The following is a 19,837-nucleotide window of genomic DNA, read 5'->3' as shown; positions in this document are numbered from 1 at the left end:
TGCAGCATGGCCGCTGGCCATGGTCCTGCACTGCTTCTTGTTCCTGCTCCTAAGGCGCGGGCGCGCCTCCTTCAGATATTTAAAGGGCCCGAGGCTGGATATGCCCCAGGCCCTACCTGGACTCCTCCCTGGGTGTTTCTTGATCTTCAGTCCTATATAAGGGCCCAGCTTCCAGTCCTTGGTTGCCTTCACAAGGAGTTAGTCTCCTTGGGGTTACTCCTCCCAAGGACTTCTCATTTTCGCTCCTGCTGGCATTCTCCTGTTCTTTGTGGGATCCCTCATTGTTGTTCTATGTTCCTGGTTTCTTCTGGATGTCCTTCGTCTTGTTCCTGATGTTCCTACTTTGATGTCCTGAGCCCTTGGTTCCTCGTCGTCACCTTTCTTGGCGTGCCATATCCTGCCACAAGCCTGCCTCCTCGTCCGCAGCACAAGCCTCCGGAGGGTCATCCTTCCCTATAGCTAAGTCCTGTCTTGGTCCTGTTCCCTGAGGCTCGTTCCGGCCCTTGAATTCCCTTGTGGCTGCTCCATCCATGCCTAAGACTCTGTTAGAACCTTCTCCGTTCCAGCATGGTCCGTGATCAGCCATGGGCGGCTGTGTAGGGCACCATGTTCCGGCTTCATCTTCCACGTATTCGTCTGGAGTCTGCCTCACACTCAAGCGTGGTCTGTGACCAGTCCCGTGGGTCCGCCCTGTGGTGGGCTGTATAGGGCACGCTTGGTCGCAGCCTCAACCCAGTACTTGACTTTGTTCTTGCACCCTGATCCTGACTCTTCACGTCCCAAGCTTCTCATCTGTGTCTTCATGTCTCCAAGTTCCTCATTGAGTCTTCATGTTCCAGAGCCTTCATCTGCCCTCACCTCCTGTCCAGCCAGTCGCCTTTGCCATTCCCAGCGGCAGGTCCGAAAGGGCTTGGGGTAGTCGGAGGACCACTCAGAGACCAACCTTGCGTGGTTGGCCTCAATCAGGCTGTAAAGGTCGGCAGGGGCCTGGCTTCCTGGTCTCAGCCCAGGCTCGGACATGTCTCACCAACCTCTGTTCTGCCTCTGGGGTCGTGCCGAGGTCCAAAGGCTCACAATCCCCTTGGAAACGGGACCGCTCTCCTAGCGCTCCCTAACATCCATGCCAACACTGGTGTCCACACCCTCCTGGGGACTCGATTCTGCTTCCCAGTCTGTTGCTGTGGTCCATGCCCTCCTGGGGAACCCAACTGTGCTTCTTGACCTACCGCTGGGGTCCCCTTCCTCCTGTGGGACTGCTCAATCTGCCGCTGGTTCTACACCCTCCTGGGGGACCGCTTGATCTGCCACTGAGGTTCCCTTGCTCAAGGCGGACCCAGGGTCACCTCCCGATCTGCTGCTGGGGTCCCCTTCCTTCAGGGGGACTGCTCCACCTCTGGATCTGCCACTGTCTTTTGGTTCTTCTCCCTTAGTAGGAGGGTTTTTCCTGGTGAGGGTTTACAGCTCCCCTGGGCTCATGACTTGGTTAGCATTCAAGTGATTTAGGCCCTCCACAGTCTCAGTATTCAGTGATTTTAGCTCCACTAAGCTCATGGCAGTCATTCGCTGTTACCCAGCCTAGATGGGTCACATTCTCTCAGACAAAAGGCCAAGACCCAGGCAGGACCATGGAAAGAGAATGTGTGTACACCCTTCTATCCTGCCTGGCCTTTTTTACTGTTGTCTGAGAACTGGATACCCAAGGGTCTGACTCCCCTTGTTATTCAGGGTAAGAATTTGTTTGCTTCCTAGGACTGTTTTTCAGTCCATTTTTCTCACAAATCCCTCTCTCATTCAGAATGTTCCAATGTAGGACTTTTCCAGTCATAGTTATATAATTTAGTACTTTGCTATCCTTTGATTTAAAGTGATATTTCACTGCAAGTTACCAACAGAGTCCAGGGGGCTGTGACATGCAAATCCTCTACCTGAGTCTCTGACTCATCTATTCAATGGTCATTTAAGCACCTTCACAGTAAGGGGTCTGGCAACCTTCTCAATCTCATTCTTGGTTTCCTGGTCTGGCGACTCATGTTACATAGCTGTATGTCCTCTTTTTTTTTCTCTTTGATTTAGCATGCTCTATACCCTCTCTCCCTTGAGAGGGGGGTTCACTAGATTTGTATTTTCTTAACACTTAAAGGTGAATTCTAAAAGCTCTGCATGCACCAAAACCAGGAGATATTTATTTATTTATTTATTTAGCATTTTTTTATATACCAAGGTATAGCAGAGTTGCCTTCACTCCGGTTTACACTTATAACAACCTGTTACATTTAAAGTAATTTAACAGCAAAAACTGCAGAAACTGGTAACAATAGCATAAACTGATCAAGATATACAATAAAATAGGAATACGAAAAAATCTGAATTTAAATCATGTAGGGGACATCTGTAGTAGAAAAATGGGAAGGATTCTGGGAGTCAGAGAGAAAATTAGTCATTGGAGGGGGATTAAATGTCAGAAGGAGGGGCATGCAGAGGGAGAAATCTGTGGATTTATCTTTTAAGATCTTTGAGCGTGCTGTCTTTAAGAGTTTGGCTGAGTAGCCAGGCTTTTAGGTCTTTTTAAAAAGATTTTGGGGCGGATTTTAAAAGGAGCGCGAATAGCCTACTTTTGTTTGCGCTCCAGGCGCAAACAAAAGTACGCTGGATTTTAGCAGATACGCGCGGAGCCGCGCGTATCTGCTAAAAACCTGGATCGGCGCGCGCAAGGCTATGGATTTTGTATAGCCGGCGCGCGCCGAGCCGCGCAGCCTACCCCCGTTCCCTCCAAGGCCGCTCCGAAATCGGAGCAGCCTCGGAGGGAACTTTCCTTTGCCCTCCCCTCACCTTCCCCTACCTAACCCACCCGCCCGGCCCTGTCTAAACCCCCCCTTACCTTTGTCGGGGGATTTACGCCTCCCGGAGGGAGGCGTAAATCCCCGCGCGCCAGCAGGCCTCTTGCGCGCCGGGCCGCGCCCGGGGGGCGGGTACGGAGGGCGCGGCCATGCCCCCGGGCCGCCCCGGGCCGTAGCCATGCCCCCGTACCCGCCCCCAAAACGCTGCCGACACGCCCCCGAAACGCCGCGACGACCGGGCCCGCCCCCCCGACACGCCCCCGACACGCCCCCCTCGGAGAACCCCGGGACTTACGCGAGTCCCGGGGCTCTGCGCGCGCCGGGAAGCCTATGTAAACTAGGCTTCCCGGCGCGCAGGGCCCTGCTCGCCTAAATCCGCCCGGTTTTGGGCGGATTTAGGCGAGCAGGGCTCTGAAAATCCGCCCCTTTATGTTTTCTTGAGCGGTTAGTTGATGAGGTAGCGAATTCCATAACTTCGGGCCAATGATGGAAATGGCTCTGTTTCTAGTGGAGGACAGTTTGGCATGTGGAAGAGATGGAATCACTAGTTGGAGTTTACTTGTTGTTCTTGTCGTGCGAAGAGATCTATGAATATGTATGATGTCATCAAGGGCAGTGTAGTCTGCTTTATAAATTGCTTTGTGAAGAATTGTGAGAACTTTGAATTCTATTCTTTTCTCTATCGGTAGCCACTGTAAATAGTTGAGGACGGGGGTTATGTGGTCAGATTTTCTTTTACCCGTCAGGACTCTGGCAGCAGCATTCTGAAGTAACTGCAAAGGTTTTAAGGACGTTTTAGGTAAGCCAATCAGGAGAGAGTTGCAATAGTCCAAACTGGTAAAGATGAGGGCTTGTAGGACGATTTTGAAATCATGGGGGTGAAGCAGCGGTTTTAGGTGTTTGATTACTTGTAGTTTATGAAAGCCCTCTTTTGTTCTTGTAGTGATGTGTTTTTTGTAGTTTAGATCATTGTCTAACCATATGCCCAGGTCTTTTACGTTGTCTTTAAGTTGAATGTGGATGTTGTCAAATTGGAAGGGTGGTGTGGTTTTTGGTCCAGAGTTTTTTCTTACGATTAGAATACATTCAGTTTTGCTCATATTTAAACATAATTTTAGATTGATTAGCATGTTTCGGATTGCATCAAGGTGTGAGGCTGCTCTTGACATTGCATCTTCTATGGAGGAAATTATTGGAATGAGGATTTGTATATCATCAGCGTACATGTAGTACGTGATGTCTAGGCTTGATAGGAGGTGACATAAAGGTATAAGGTAGATATTGAATAGAATGGGTGATAGTGCCGATCCTTGTGGCACTCCTGTTTTGAGGGGGATAGCGTTAGAAGATTTGTTGTTGTAGGAGACTTTGAAATATCTATTTTTAAGGAAAGATGTAAACCAGTTTCGAGTTTTGCCCACGAGCCCAATGGATTCAAGGCTAGAAATAAGCATTTTGTGGTCCACTGTGTCAAAGGCTGCGGAGAGGTCCAGGAGAATCAGTAAGTACCCTTTTTTGTTGTCGAATCCTCTTAGGATGGTGTTAGAAAGGTTAAGTAGGAGGGTTTCGGTACTATGGTTTTTCCTAAATCCAAATTGGGTGGGATAAAGTATTTTGTTGTCGTCTAGATGTTCGTTAAGTTGTTTCAGGACCGCCTTCTCCGTCAATTTGGCAAAAAGGGGTAGGTTAGAGATAGGGCGGTAATTGTTTAGGTCTTCTGGGTTGAGGTTTTTTTTCTTTAGTAAAGGTGTGATTGTAGCGATTTTTAGCATGGGAGGAAGTTCGCCTTCCTCGAGAGATTTGTTAATGATTGCTGCGACTGTCAGGGCTATTGGATGAGCAATTTCCTTTAGTACACGGGTGGGTATGGTGTCCAAGTTGGGTTGATTTTTCTCATCATTTTTTCTGTTTCCGTATTGGAAATAGGTCTGAAGTCTAGCCATGGAGAAATACTATTTGTTGATATTTGAATTTGGATGCTTGATGAGGTGTTGAGGGCATCAGTTATTTTGGAGATTTTGTCTTTAAAGAAGATAGCTAAATCTTGGCTTAAATTTTTGGCCAGCGTGCACCTAGCAGATTTTAAAAGGCACACAAATTCATTTTACCAAAAAGGGCTGGCATGGGCATTGTCTGGGCGGTACATGGGCATTCCTGGATTTAACAATGAAACTAGCACGTTCATACTTATACGCACAAGAGCATGCCAGGGTCTCCTGCCGCGTAATTTTATTTCTGCTATGGATGGCGTGTAAGTCACAAAACAAGAAAAGTAAAGAAGTGAGTGTGGTTTTAAATGTTGAGGTTAACAGAGTGAAAGGGAGGCTATTAAATTAGGCGGGTTTGGAAGTCCTATCCCTTGCCTGAGCAAACTGGGAATGAACTGGGAAAACTGGTAATTGCATAGGCGTATGTGTCTACTAAAATTTCCCTACTTACACGGTAGACGTGGCATATGCATGCATTGGCCTGCGCCTCCTTAAAGTTTCACACACATATGTGCACGTTCAGCCTGTTTTATACCATGCACATATATATATGCACATATGTTAGAAAATGGCCGTGTCCCTGGGTGCAAGTCGGCAAACGCACGCGCATGTGCGCCTGCGTGGCTGTTTAAAAGTTACTAAGAGAAAATGGGCCCGATATTGAAAGCATGTTCAGCGCGCAATAGTTGGATAAGTCACGTAGCTGGCTAGATAGTGGACAGGCAGTGGGTGGATCAGAGTGGCACTTCTTATCCGAATAACTTATCTGGCTAAATAGCGATATTTAGTCTTAGCCAGATAAGTTATGCAGGTAAGTTATACCTGTTTAACTTAGCCAGATATGACTTATCTGGCTATGTAGGGTTTCTACGCAGATTTTCTGTGGCTAAGTCCCTTGTAACTTAGCCAGATAAGTCATATCTGGCTAAGTTACTTAAACGGCCAACTTTCAATTTGGGGCCCAATATCTTTAAAAAGGCCCTTGAATTCTGCCCTACCCCCGCGCACGCACACTCACACGTGTTATACAAAGGTTCTCATGGATGTTTTCTCACAAGCAGTTGTGAAAATAGAGTTAATTCATTGATTGGAATTTACAAATGAAGTTTTACTCTTTTTTTGATTTCCTAATTTTAACTCTAACCCTTCTCCCTGATGTGTGCTAGTGCTAACCGGTTTGTTTTTGTACTCTACCCTAGGTGAAAAACTGAAGGTAAGACAAGTTGAGACTGGCACAGCTCGATGCAAGAAATTATGTTGATGGCACTAACTTATTTCCTGGTCTTGCCCATCCCTGTTTACAATGCCACCAAAGTCAGCTGTCGACTGAGCAGTGCGAATGTTACAGGATACATAAAGAAGGGGGACATCCTCATAGGGGGAATCTTTCCTGTTCACAATGCCAAAACCAACTCACCGGTTCCATACACGGCTACCCCTAGCGTGCGGGCTTGTGACACGTAAGTGGCCTAACCTTTCACATCTATACAGATGATAGCCAGATCCTGCTCCCACTGAAGCTTGATAAGATGCCCTCTGTCAATCTTGTAACCTCTGGGTTTAAGAGAGATTTCTAATTAGCTAATAAATTGAAACTAAATGTTACCCTCCATATCTGTTGTGGGCTTGCCTCCTTTCCTTTGATTGCTAGATCAACTGACAGGTTGTCCTCTAAAATCAAGAGCTTGGAGGAGCCTTAGATGCTACTGTTGGGTTAGAGTCGCATAGTATAAAAATGGCTAGAAAGGGCTTTAGTACAAATCAGAATAGTAAGGAAGATTTATCCTTTCCTGGAGCTGAAGGCCTTGAAGAAGATGATTCTCTCTCTCTCTCTCTCTCTCTCGTGATCTTGCATTTAGATTACTAATCATGTTCTCTATGCTAGTTTTCCCAGCCAAATCGATTAAACACCTACATTGCATACAAAACGTTGCTGCTAGGATGATGCTAGCCAGATCATGTGTAGAGAGAATATGGTTTCAAGAACTTCACTATCTCCCGGCTGCAGCCAGTGTATTGAATTTAAGATGTTGGCCTTAGCTTTTAAAGATCGGAGAGACAAATGGCCATTTGATTTTAAAAAGAAAAATCTCTTGGTACTGTCCTGCTGAAGAAGCTACGGTCCAGCCAGGAGGCCTGTTTAGATATGCCCTCTTTATACATATTAAAACATTCAGAGGCATTTAGCAAGATAACTCAGACGTTCTCCAACTAAATGAATATGTGGTCCGGATAACTTTGGAGTGAGATGTGAATCGTGTCCTCGATCGTCTTAACGATCGATTTCGGCTGGGAGGGGGAGGGAATCGTATTGTTGCCGTTTGGGTGTGTAAAGTATCGTGAAAATCGTTAAAATCGTGAGCCGGCACACTAAAACCCCCTAAAACCCACCCCCGACCCTTAAATTAAATCCCCCACCCTCCCGAACCCCCCCCCCAATGCCTTAAATTACCTGGGGGTCCAGCGGCACACTAAAACACGGCACACTAAAACCCCCTAAAACCCACCCCGACCCTTTAAATTAATCCCCCACCCTCCCGAACCCCCCCCCCAAATGCCTTAAATTACCTGGGGGTCCGTAGCCTTAAATTACCTCCGTAGCGGCGGTCCATAGCTAAATCGGGGAAGGGGAGAGCAGGAAAAGCGGCACACTAAATCGTGTAGTCTTCAGCTGGCGCCATTTTGCAAAATGGCCGCCGCAAAATGGCGGCGGCCATAGACCAAAGCGATTCGACGCAGGAGGTCGTTACGGACCCCCGCTGGACTTTTGGCAAGTCTTGTGGGGGTCAGGAGGCCCCCCCAAGCTGGCCAAAAGTTCCTGGGGGTCCAGCGGGGGTCCGGGAGCGATTTCCTGCCGCGAATCGTTTTCTGTACGGAAAATGGCGCCGGCAGGAGATCGACTGCAGGAGGTCATTCAGCGAGGGTTCCGGACCCCCCACTGAACGACCTCCTGCAGTCGATCTCCTGCCGGCGCCATTTTCCGTACGGAAAACGATTCGCGGCAGAAAATCGCTCCCGGACCCCCGCTGGACCCCCAGGAACTTTTGGCCAGCTTGGGGGGCCTCCTGACCCCCACAAGACTTGCCAAAAGTCCAGCGGGGGTCCGGAACGACCTCCTGCGTCGAATCGTTTTGGTCTATGGCCGCCGCCATTTTGCGGCGGCCATTTTGCAAAATGGCGCCGTTGAAGACTACACGATTTAGTGTGCCCGCTTTTCCTGCTCTCCCCCTTCCCCCGATTTAGCTACGGACCGCCGCTACGGAGGTAATTTAAGGCTACGGACCCCCAGGTAATTTAAGGCATTTGGGGGGGGGGGTTCGGGAGGGTGGGGGATTTAATTTAAAGGGTCAGGGGTGGGTTTTAGGGTGTTTTAGTGTGCCGGTTTTCCTGCCCTCCCCCTTCCCCCGATTTAGCTACGGACCGCCGCTGGACCCAGGGTAATTTAAGGCATTTGGGGGGGGGGTTCGGGAGGGTGGGGGATTTAATATAAAGGGTCGGGGGTGGGTTTTAGGGGGTTTTAGTGTGCCGGTTTTTCTGCCCTCCCCCTTCCCCCCCGATTTACGACTTTTTGACGATAAATCGGGGGAATTGGTATTGTATCGTGGCCCTAACGATTTTTGACGATTTAAAATATATCGGACGATATTTTAAATCGTCAAAAAACGATTCACATCCCTAGTTCTGAGACTGTTTCAGGAAGGAATTATGTTATCCATATAAGTTATGCAGTTAACGCCGATATTCAGAGTTAGCCGGATAACTTATCAAAGAGCTGCCCTAAAGTTAATCAGATAAAGTTAGCTGGGTAACTTTAAGAAAGGTGTCTATATTCAGTGGTGCGGCTGCCCCGATTCCTTCCTTCCAGATTGATATGCTCAGCTGATTATTTCCCATTACTTCTTTGTCTTCTTATATCCTAGAAGGGCACATGCACTTCATGTGGATAGATTTATCACCCCCATGTTTCATGCCCGTGCTTTTGATGGCTTTCTTTGCTGTTAGGTGGCGTACTGGGTCATCTAATTTGGGTTAACATTTTTGTTTCATGGATTTTTTTTTTGCCTTGTTATGATTTTCAATCAGGAAAGGTGGGTTATAAATTTTAAATAAAATTCCAATGAAATTATTATCTCCCTGCTATTACCTCATTCTTTTTCATTACCGCATAATTGTGCTCTAAGGGTTACCTGTATATCTCTGTCATTGTTTTTATTTGAACCAAGAAAATATATCTATACATCTTCTATCCATGGCTATCTATCTATAAATCTACCCTTCTATCTGCCTATAGTATTTATATTTTTCTTTATCTTCCGCATATATTACACTATTTTATTGGTTTTTTTTAGACTACAATTGAATTTTTACCAGCATGTGCATGTCATGGCATTTGCCTTGGAAGAAATTAACAGAAATAACCTCGCTTTTGCCCAACATCACCCTGGGGTTCTGGATATATGACTCCTGCGATATCCAATCCAGATCCCTGCAAGGCACAATGTGGCAACTCACTGGGCATACAGACCCCATCCCAAATTTCTCCTGCAGGGGAAGGTCTCCTCTGGCCGCGGTGATTGGGGATGACAAGTCTCGGATGTCCCTAACCATGGCTCAGCTGCTGGGGGTCTATAAACACACACAGGTATGGCTCAGTCATGCTAAATTAGGAGTATCCTGCTGCTCTGGGTAGTTCTAAGGACATTTCACTGTATTCCAGGGCATCCTTCTAAAGCCAGACTGAAGATGTGTTTGTATAGGAAGCCTTTTTATTTGCTATTACTAGAGGCTGATCACATTTAAGGGACACAGTGAGAGCTTGAAATCTTTTAGAGTATCCTGAGATGTCTTTGAAGAAAATTAAAAAATATAATACATGTTATCACTCTCATAAATATCTATGGAGGATAAGAAAAACTAACTAATGTTATGGATGCAATTCCTCTAGATCAGCTATGCCTCTTCTGTAGCCGCTCTTAGTGATAAGAGTCGATTTCCCTCTTTCCTCCGCACTACTCCAAGTGATGAGTACCAGTCTTTGGGCATTGCCCGGTTGATCACCTTCTTTGGATGGACCTGGGTTGGAATCCTCGCTGAGGACAATGACTATGGACAGATAGGGAGTCAGATGTTGAGTGAGGAGCTGATCAAGGCCGGGGTCTGCATAGCCTTCTATGAAACCATCCCCCTGTTTTACTCTGAAGGAAAGATGCAACGCATCGTGCAAGTTGTCCAAAAGACAACTGCCAACGTCATTGTGGTTTTTTCCACTGCAAACAACCTCTTTCCAGCGATGCTGGCAATTGCAAAGAATGAGGTGACTGGGAAAGTCTGGATCGCTACAGATGGCTGGGGTGAATATCCATTATTTAACAAAAAAGGAGTTCTTCAAAACTCTTAAAGGGACTATTGCAATCTCTGTTCCCACAGGCAATATTCCAAGGTTCAAAGAATACCTCTATGACCTTCATCCTTTCAGAACTACTGACGACATCTTTGTTGGGCAATTTTGGGAAGAAGCCTTTGGCTGCAGGTGGCCTGACCCAAATGCAGACCAGGCCATTCTTCCAGAACTAAGCAGAGAAAGGAAACTCCTGCACAGGGAAAGAGACTTGAGGACCCTTGATATCCGGTTCTTTGACATGACAAATCTCAGGTTTGTGTATAAACGCCTACAATGCAGTGTATGTAGTGGGCCCATGCCCTACATGCTATGTATTTCTGTGAACTGGGAGAAGGCCCTTTCTTCAATGGCTCATGTGGGAACATCAGCCACTTTGAGCCTTGGCAGGTATGTGTCAATATTTGTTTCAGATACTTGGCTTAACATAAACATAGTCCATAGAATTCACTGCATTACAATGACCCATGCAATTGTCCCCTAAAGTCTTTCTTTATGATATCAAGATGCAGAAAAATAGTAAAAAAAATTCTAGGGTTCTGTGAAAAGTGTGATATTGAGGTAATGAATATGTTTCCCATGTGAATATGCATTGAAAATTCTGAATGTATTGCAAGATCAGGAACAGAGGTAATCCCCAATAAACAGGCTGACACTGTAACGTCAATACAAGTGTGTTTTTCTTCTCTCATGCACAGCTCCTGCATTACATACGGAAGGTGCGTTTCCAGAACACCATGGGCCGAGAGATTTTCTTTGACCAAAAGGGCAACCCGCCAGCTTCTTATGACATTCTCAACTGGCACCTGCTTTCGAGCGGCTCCTTCTCCTATATAAACAATCGGCCACTATGACTCTGGAGCAGCTATTGGCCAGGACATCAAGATCAATACCAGTGCCATTGTGTGGAGTGAAGGGTATATACAGGTATGATGACTCCCGTGTTTTCATAGAAAAAAAATGATTTGACAAAAGGCTCAGAAACAGTGATGGGAGGAACCTCCTCTCACGTGGTTGGAATCCAGTTTTGGATCTGAATATTTGACTGGAATGGACTTGACTGAGTGACTTGAGTCAGCTTCATATAACTTCAGATCAGTCTCTAGTTTTCTTTAAAATCTAGACTGACTTAGTTTGGTTTGGATTCCTATGCATATGTGAAGATCCAAAGGTAGATGGGAGTCTCAAAAGGCTTTGCTTGTAAGTGTAGATCTGTGAACTAACATGCCCAAACTGGGGGACTATGGAGAACCGAGCTGAGCGGTTTCCATAAGAACATAAGAAATTGCATAATGGGTCAGACCAAGGGTCCATCAAGCCCAGCATCCTGTTCCGACAGTGGCCAATCCAGGCCATAAGAACCTGGCAAGAACCCAAAAATTAAGTATATCTCACACTACTGATGCTAGTAATAGCAGTGGCTGTTTTCTAAGTCAGCTTGATTAATAGCAGGTAATGGACTTCTCCAAGAACTTATCCAAACCTCTTTTAAAACCAGCTACACTAACTGCACTAACCACATCCCCTGGCAACAAATTCCAGAGTTGAATTCTGCGTTGAGTGAAAGAATTTTCTCCGAATTGTTTTAAATGTGCCCCATGCTAACTTCATGGAGTGACCCCTAGTCTTTTTATTATCTGAAAGAGTAAATAACTGATTCACATTAACCCGTTCTAGATCTCTCATGATTTTAAACACCTCTATCATATCCCCCCTAAGCCGTCGCTTCTCCAAGCTGAAAAGTCCTAAACTCTTTAGTCTTTCCTCATAGGGGAGTTGTTCCATCCCCTTTATCATTTTGGTCGCCCTTCTCTGTACCATCTCCATCGCAATTATATCTTTCCTGAGATGCGGCGACCAGAATTGTACACAGTATTCATGGTGCGGTCTCACCATGGAACAATACAGAGGCAATTGTGACATCCTCCGTTCTATTCACCATTCCCTTCCTAATAATTCCTAACATGCCGTTTGCTTTTTTGATTGCCACAGCACACTGAACTGACAATTTCAATGTGTTATCCACTATGACGCCTAGATCTTTCTTGGGTGGTAGCTCCGAATATGGAACCTAACATTGTGTAACTACAGCATGGATTATTTTTCCCTATTTGCATCACCTTGCACTTATCCACATTAAATTTCATGGGTCCTAGTAAAGATCCTTGAGGCACTCCACTGTATACCCTTTTCCACTGAGAAAATTGTCCATTTAATTTTACTGTCTGTTTCCTGTCTTTTAACCAGTTTGTAGTCCACAAAAGGACATCGCCACCTATCCCATGACTTTTTACATTTCTTAAAAGGCCTCTCATGAGGAACTTTGTCAAATGCCTTCTGAAAATCCAAATATACTACATCCACTGGTTCACCTATATCTACATGTTTCTAACCCCTTCAACAAAGTGAAGCAGATTTGTGAGACAAGACTTGCCTTGAGTAAAGCCATGCTGACTTTGTTTCCATTAACCATGTCTTTCTATATGCTCTGTGATTTTGATCTTTAGAATACTTCCACTATTTTTCTGGCACTGAAATCAGGCCTCACTAGTTTGTAGTTCCCTTGATTGCCTCTGGAGCCCTTTTAAATTTGGGGTTACATTAGCCACCCTCCAGTCTTCAGGTAAAATGGATGATTTTAATGATAGGTTATACATTTTAACTAATAGATCTTAAATTTCATTTTTTAGTTCCTTCAGAACTCTGGGGTGTATACCATCCAGTCCAGGTGATTTACTGCTCTTCAGTTTGTCAATCAGAGCCTACACATCTTCTAGATTCTCCGTGATTTGGTTCAGTTTATCTGAATCATTACCCATGAAAACCTTCTCCAGAACGGGTATCTCCCAACATCCTCTTCAGTAAACACCGAAGCAAACAAATTGTTTATCTTTCCACAATGGCTTTATCTTCTCTAAGTGCCCTTTAAACCTCTCAATCATCTAATGGTCCAACTGACTCTCGCAGGCTTTCTGGCTTCGGATATATTTTTAAAGTTTTTTTACTGTGAGTTTTTGCCTCTATGGCCAACTTCTTTTCAAATTCTCTCTTAGCCTAGCTTATCAATGTCTTACATTTAACTTGTCAGTGCTTATGCTTTATTACTATTTTCTTTCTTCTTTTGGATCCTTCTTCCAATTTTTGAATGAAGATCTTTGGCAAAAATAGCCTCTTTCTGCTCACCCTTTAACCATGCCAGTAATCATTTTGCCTTCCTTCCACCTTTCTTAATGTGTGGAATACATCTGGGACTGCGCCTCTAGGATTGTATTTTTAACAATGTCCACCCCCTCTTGCACACTTTTTACCTTTGTAGCTGCTCCTTTCAGTTTTTTTCTAACTATTTTTCTCATTTTATCAAAGTTTCCCTTTGAGAGTTTAGTACTAGAGCCATAGATTTGCTTACTGTCCCTCTTCCTGTCAATTAATTCAAATGTCAATCATAATATGATCATTACTGCCAAGCGGCCCCACCACCATTACCACTCTCACCAAAATCCTGTTCTCCACTAAGAATTAGATCTAAAATTGCTCCCTCTCTTGTCGGTTCCAGAACCGTCATTTATTCTGTCCAGGAACTTTATATCTCTAGTGGTGTCCCGATGATACATTTACCCAGTCAATATTTGGGTAATTGAAATCTCCCATTATTACTGCACTACCAATTTGGCAAGCTTCTCTAATTTCCCTTAGCATTTTACGGTCTGTCTCATCAGCTTGCCCAGGTGGATGGTAGTATACCCCTATCACTATAGTCTTCCCTGACACACAAGGGATTTCTACCCATAAAGATTCAATTGTGCATTTAGTCTCATGCAGGATCTTTATCCTGTTGGACTCTATGCCATCCCAGACATAAAGCAACACCCCGCCTCCCAGAATCCTCCTCTCTGTCATTACAATATAATTTATATCCCAGTATAGCACTGTCCCAATCATTATCCTCCTTCCACCATGTCTCTGAGATGCTAATTAAGTTTATATCATCATTCACTGCTATACACTCTAATTCTCCCATCTTACTTCTTAGACTTCTGGCATTAGCATACAAACATTCAGAGTGTGTTTTTTGTTTGTATTTTCATTCTGTTTCTAATTGATAGGGATAAATTGGAATCTTTAGGCTCAGGTGAGTTTTTAATTACAGGCACTTGGACTACTTTTCTTATTATTGGAACCTCACTGTCGGGATGCCCTAATTCTAATGCATCATTAGTATCCTTTGAAGATACCTCTCTCTGAACCATGTGCTGCTGAGCGACTGTCGGCTTTCCCCTTTGCTCTAGTTTAAAAGCTGCTCTATCTCCTTTTTAAAGGTTAGTGCTAGGTGCTCGGTTCCACGTTGGTTAAGGTGGAGTCCATCCCTTCAGAAGAGACTCCCCCTTCCCCAAAAGGTTCCCCAGTTCCATACAAAACTGAATCCCTCTTCCTTGCACCTTCGTCTCATCCACACATTGAGACTCAGGAGCTCTGCCTGCCTCTGGGGACCTGCGCGTGGAACAGGGAGCATTTCAGAGAATGCCACCCTGGAGGTTCTGGATTTAAGCTTTCTGCCTAAGAGCCTAAATTTGGCTTCCAGAACCTCCCTCCCACATTTTCCTATGTCATTGGTGCCCACGTGTACCACGACAGCCGGCTCCTCCCCAGCACTGTCTAAATCCTATCTAGGTGACGCGGTGAAGTCCACCACTTGTTACCAGGCAATCCTCAGCCACCCAGCTATCTACATTCCTAAGAATCAAATCACCATCTATGATGGCCAACCTTTGCCTTCCCTCATGGGCAGTAGCCCTGGGAGACACATTCTCAGTGCGAGAGGACAATGCATCACCTGGAGAGCAGGTCCTTGCTACAGGATCCTTTCCTGCTGCACCAGGTTGATGCTTTCCGATCATGAGACCTTCTTCCTCCAAGGAAGCACCAGGGCTGCCAGTCTGAAGTTGGGACTTGGCTACTGTGTCCCTGAAGGTCTCATCTATATACCTCTCTGTCTGCCTCAGCTCCTCCAGGTCTGCCACTCTAGCCTCCAGCGATCGGACTCGTTCTCTGAGAGCCAGGAGCTCTTTGCATCGCATGCACATGTACAACTTCTCAACAGTGGGTAAAAAATCATAAATGTGACACTTGATGCAAAAGATTGGGAGGCCTCTCTCTTGCTGCTGGACTGCTGCCTTCATCTCAAATTTTTTCAGTTCCTAGTTAAGTTTAGGTTGCTGTGGGAGTAGGAATGTGTCTAATTAGAGTCCTTTAAATGTATTATTGTAACTTTCTCACCCTTCAATTGATTCTCTGTATTTAAAGTTCACAGTTCTATTGGGAATATTGTTATCACGTTACCTTATGCTTTCACACATTGTTAATTGTAAACCGGGTTGATGTGATGCCAGTCATGAAACTCGGTATAACAAAAACAATAAATAAATAAATAAATAAAATAAATAAATATTAGTGAATTCACTATATGTCTGGTAGTGGCCTACAAGGGAATGATCAAACTCTCAATAATGTGTGGGGAATTTGTGAAGTTATAGGGCTAATTTTTTTTTTCTGAAAGTGGCACCTGCCTATAAATTAAAGGATGAGCTAGGGGTGGGTGGGAGAGGGGTGGAAGGGTTGGGAAATCAAACACACTAACTTGTTTATTAGCTGCTTTACTATTTAAAAAACAAACACACAAACATACTATTTAATATACGCCAATAGTTTACTTCTCCCCAATACTTTTAAAACATTTCCCAAGCAGAACTTACTGATTCCTTTCAGCCACCAGCAAGGTGATCCTCTCCTCTCAGTGCTCTTCCAAAATCTTTACAAAAACTTTTAATGGTGTTACCTGCTTTTTAAAAAAAATGATTTTGGTCTATCAAGAGAGGCTCCAGAGAAGGCTGTTGAAATTTCATTCCCTCTGCTAATCCAACTATCTTAGGCTGTTATAAAATTAAATACCAGTCTAGTAGATAATTTGCATCTCCAGATTGTGTCTTTGCAGCTCAGAGATTTCTAGAAAGCAGAGCATGCTTGCTAGAAGTGATCTCCAAGCTTAGGGACAGTTTGAGGGTTTCTGGAAACCACTAAATGTTTGTGCAAAGCATTTGGGGTACCATTGTACAATATTTGGGGAGTCTGGAACTTGTTATTAAGTAGATTTGTTTGGTCAAGGGAAATTATATAGAAATAAAACAGATCTGACAATCAGCCACTGCTATTAATTGCATCAGTCTATAACATACACCAATACAAGGGACACTTGTGCTATGGTGTTGCTTATGTACGGTGGCTCTATTAAAGGACAGCCATTTGAGGGGTGTCCTTCTTTTTAGCCCCGTCTATTATTCTTTATTTTAATGCAAATTTTTCTGTTTTTCTCAAACGGTTTTCTAAAAAACCCCTTATCTCCCCGTTTTTTTGAGGCGACCCGTTGTTTGTTTTGTTAATACTTAGCAGGGCGTCCGTCTCAGGCTGCTTCTAACAGGGGGTCGCGTCTTCTTGGCCCGACCATGGGCATGTTTCTTGCCCGACATGGGGCCTAGTTTCACCCGCGGTGAGTATAAAAAGAGCAGAATAGGCAAGCGCCGCCTCAGACACAAGCAGGTAGGAGGGCGCCGTCCCACGGCAGAAGCATGATCAACACAAAGTAAGTATCTCAGAACGTGCGCATGGGATGCAGAGAAGTTTATTGGAATAGACGGAAAACTGATAATTAACTATGTGTCTCCATAGCTGGAGACCGTAACAGATACTGTGTACCTGGGTAGGACAAGCACTATCCCCTCCCGTAGCCACCGAAGCAGGCACGAACGTGCCGAAACATGGCCCATGTCGGGCAAGAAGACGCGACCAGCGACCCCGTGAGAAGCAGCTGAGACGGACGCCCTTGATAAGTATTAACAAACAAACAACGGGTCGCCTCAAAAAAAACGGGGAGATAAGGGGTTTTTTAGAAACCGTTTGAGAAAAAACAGAAAAATTTGCATTAAAATAAAGAATAATAGACGGGGCTAAAAAGAAGGACACCCCTCAAATGGCTGTCCTTTAATAGAGCCACCGTACATAAGCAAACACCATAGCACAAGTGTCCCTTGTATTGGTGTATGTTATAGAATATTATTGAAGGGATGAGGTTGGTTGATGGACAATTAATTGCATCAGTAGCATGGGTTCTTCTTAGTGTTTGGGTAATTGCCAGGTTCATGTGGCCTGGTTTTGGCCTCTGTTAGAAACAGGATGCTGGGCTTGATGGACCCTTGGTCTGACCCAGCATGGCAATTTCTTATGTTCTTATGTTCTTAGGTAGTAGATTATAGTGTGAAAATGAAACATCAACCTGCCCCTCCCCCTCTCATTTCTTAGCCCATGGCCTCAAAGCCACGGCATTCAGAGATCACAAGCAACCCTGCCAGTGTCATGAGAAAGACAGTCTCTTAGCTTGTCTTTATAAGCTGCATCTGCTGCTTACCCCCCCTTCTCTCCGTTAAGGCTCCCGCCTCCCACCTGCAGCGAGAGCTGTGGTCCTGGGTTCCGGAAGGCCATTCTGGAGGGCAACCTGCCTGCTGCTTTGACTGCGTCCCCTGCTCCGAAGAAGAGTTTAGTAATAAAACGGGTGAGTGCCAGGAATTCACCCTGTAATGAGCATGGTGGGGGGTAAGGGGGTTGTTGTTAATATGGTTATGTGCTTCCATAAACATATTTTCAGAACGGAAAATAATGACCCTGTAATGAGTGAGAGGGAATGGACAGGGGGTGGGTGTATGAGAGGGAAGAGAAGCAAAGGGGGCTGAGTGGGTGAGGTGGATGAAAGAGAAGTGGGGTGATTGAGAAAGAAGAGAGAGAAGGGGTGAGAAGAGGGATGGAATGGAGGGGAATAAGAGAGCCTTTCGTATGAGTTGTGGGCACGCATGTGTGAGCAAGCATGTGTGTGTGTGAGAGAGAATGAATATATCTGTGTTAGAGCGTGGTGTGGGTGTGTGTGTGAGAGAGAATGAATATATCTGTGTTAGAGAGTGTGTGTGTGTGTGTGAGAGAGAATGAATATATCTGTGTTAGAGAGTGTGTGGTGTGTGTGTGAGAGAATGAATATATCTGTGTTAGAGAGTGTGTGTGTGTGTGTGTGTGTGTGAGAGAAGAATATATCTGTGTTAGAGAGTGGTGTGTGTTGTGTGAGAGAGAATGAATATATCTGTGTTAGAGAGTGTGTGTGTGTGTGTGTGTGTGAGAGAATGAATATATCTGTGTTAGAGCGTGTGTGTGTGTGTGTGTGAGAGAGAATGAATATATCTGTGTTAGAGAGTGTGGGTGTGTGTGTGTGAGAGAATGAATATATCTGTGTTAGAGAGTGTGTGTATATGAGAGAGAGTGGAGAATGTTTGTCTGTAGCCCTTTCCCCCCACAAATCCAGGATAATAGGGCGACTGGAAATTTAGTTCCCAAGAATGGAAAGCTGGGAATTTTTAAATCCTTATTAGTCTTAATTATTGGATGTTATTTGATGTGCTGATGTTTTTTTTTTTTTTTAAATATTTTATTGGTTTTGGGAATGTTTTACATTTTATTAACTATGAATTTAATTATACAATATTTATTCTATTCATCGACTGTCTTAAATATGTATTTATTGTTATTAAAATGGTTTTATTATTATGATTGATGTTGTTTTTCCTGATTTTATATTGTTTTATGAGGAATGGTGGTTTCTGTCTTCCATTATTGCACTGCATACAGCTTTTTTGTGATTTCCAATTCATTTTTTTGTTTGCATGTTTCTATTGTACTTTATGGTCATTTTATTCTATATTTGGTGAGGGTCTGTCTGTGTTCTGGTGGGTGAAGGAGGTGAGGTTATCTGCAACGGTGTAGTTTCTGTGTAGGGATCTATTTTCTTATAGGAGATGTATTGGTGTTCTAGGGGCCTGGTATAATGTTTGCATTTTCATGGGGTAGGAGTCTAACTGCAATGCATGTAAATATAATATCCATGTTGTTGTGATATTTTTATGTCAGAGACTGTACTTTGAATGTCCTTTTGCATGTAATATCTGTTACTATTATTAATGCATAATTTTTTAACTTGTGTGTGTGGGAGAGGCGGGGTGGGCGCAAGGCTGTAGAGTTTGTCGAGCACCTAATATCCTTGAGAAAATGCACCACAGACAGATCCTCCCCTTTCACCCATCTCCCACTTCCCGGGCTGCAAATGCTGGGGAACATTAGGAAGCAGAAGTTAGGGTTCCCAGGAGTGTGGCAGGGTTATTACAGACAGACTTATCTGGGAACTCTGACCCCTGCCTGCTCACTTCTCCAGCCATTTCTAATCATTGACAGGGCAAGACTCTAAGGGGTGATTTGGCCTGTGTCATGCTTTGGGGGGGGGGGGGGGGAGAGCGCCATCTCATCCTTGCCTCAGGCAGGAGCCTTGAGCCTCCCCTGCCCTCAAGGATGATTTTCAGCAGTGATCTTTTTCCCCAGGCAGATTACCCTAGCTGAAAATTATTATTCTCCCCCCGCCCCCCCCCCAGTGACTAAACATATGTGTGGGTAGTAGTTCCCACATGACAAAAGTGCATGGCACACCTTGCATACTACTTCATGTCTCAGTTCTTTTAGATGCTCCCATAGAA

General features: G+C 44.7%; 1 protein-coding gene across 1 annotated transcript in view; it reads left to right on the top strand.

Annotated features, from left to right (window-relative positions):
- Window positions 1-19,837, top strand: part of LOC115081098 (vomeronasal type-2 receptor 1-like) — a 106,536-nt gene that overhangs the window by 67,530 nt on the left and 19,169 nt on the right. The window contains exons 6-8 of the mRNA XM_029585612.1: window positions 9,374-9,467; window positions 9,771-10,139; window positions 17,700-17,823. Coding sequence (XP_029441472.1) covers window positions 9,374-9,467; window positions 9,771-10,139; window positions 17,700-17,823 — 587 coding nt within the window. The remainder of the gene's footprint in view (window positions 1-9,373; window positions 9,468-9,770; window positions 10,140-17,699; window positions 17,824-19,837) is intronic.

This window comes from Rhinatrema bivittatum, chromosome 19, assembly GCF_901001135.1.
Source record: "Rhinatrema bivittatum chromosome 19, aRhiBiv1.1, whole genome shotgun sequence".
NCBI lineage: Eukaryota > Metazoa > Chordata > Amphibia > Gymnophiona > Rhinatrematidae > Rhinatrema > Rhinatrema bivittatum.
Note: the sequence above shows the minus strand (reverse complement) of the source record. Positions and strands in the feature narration are given on the sequence as shown.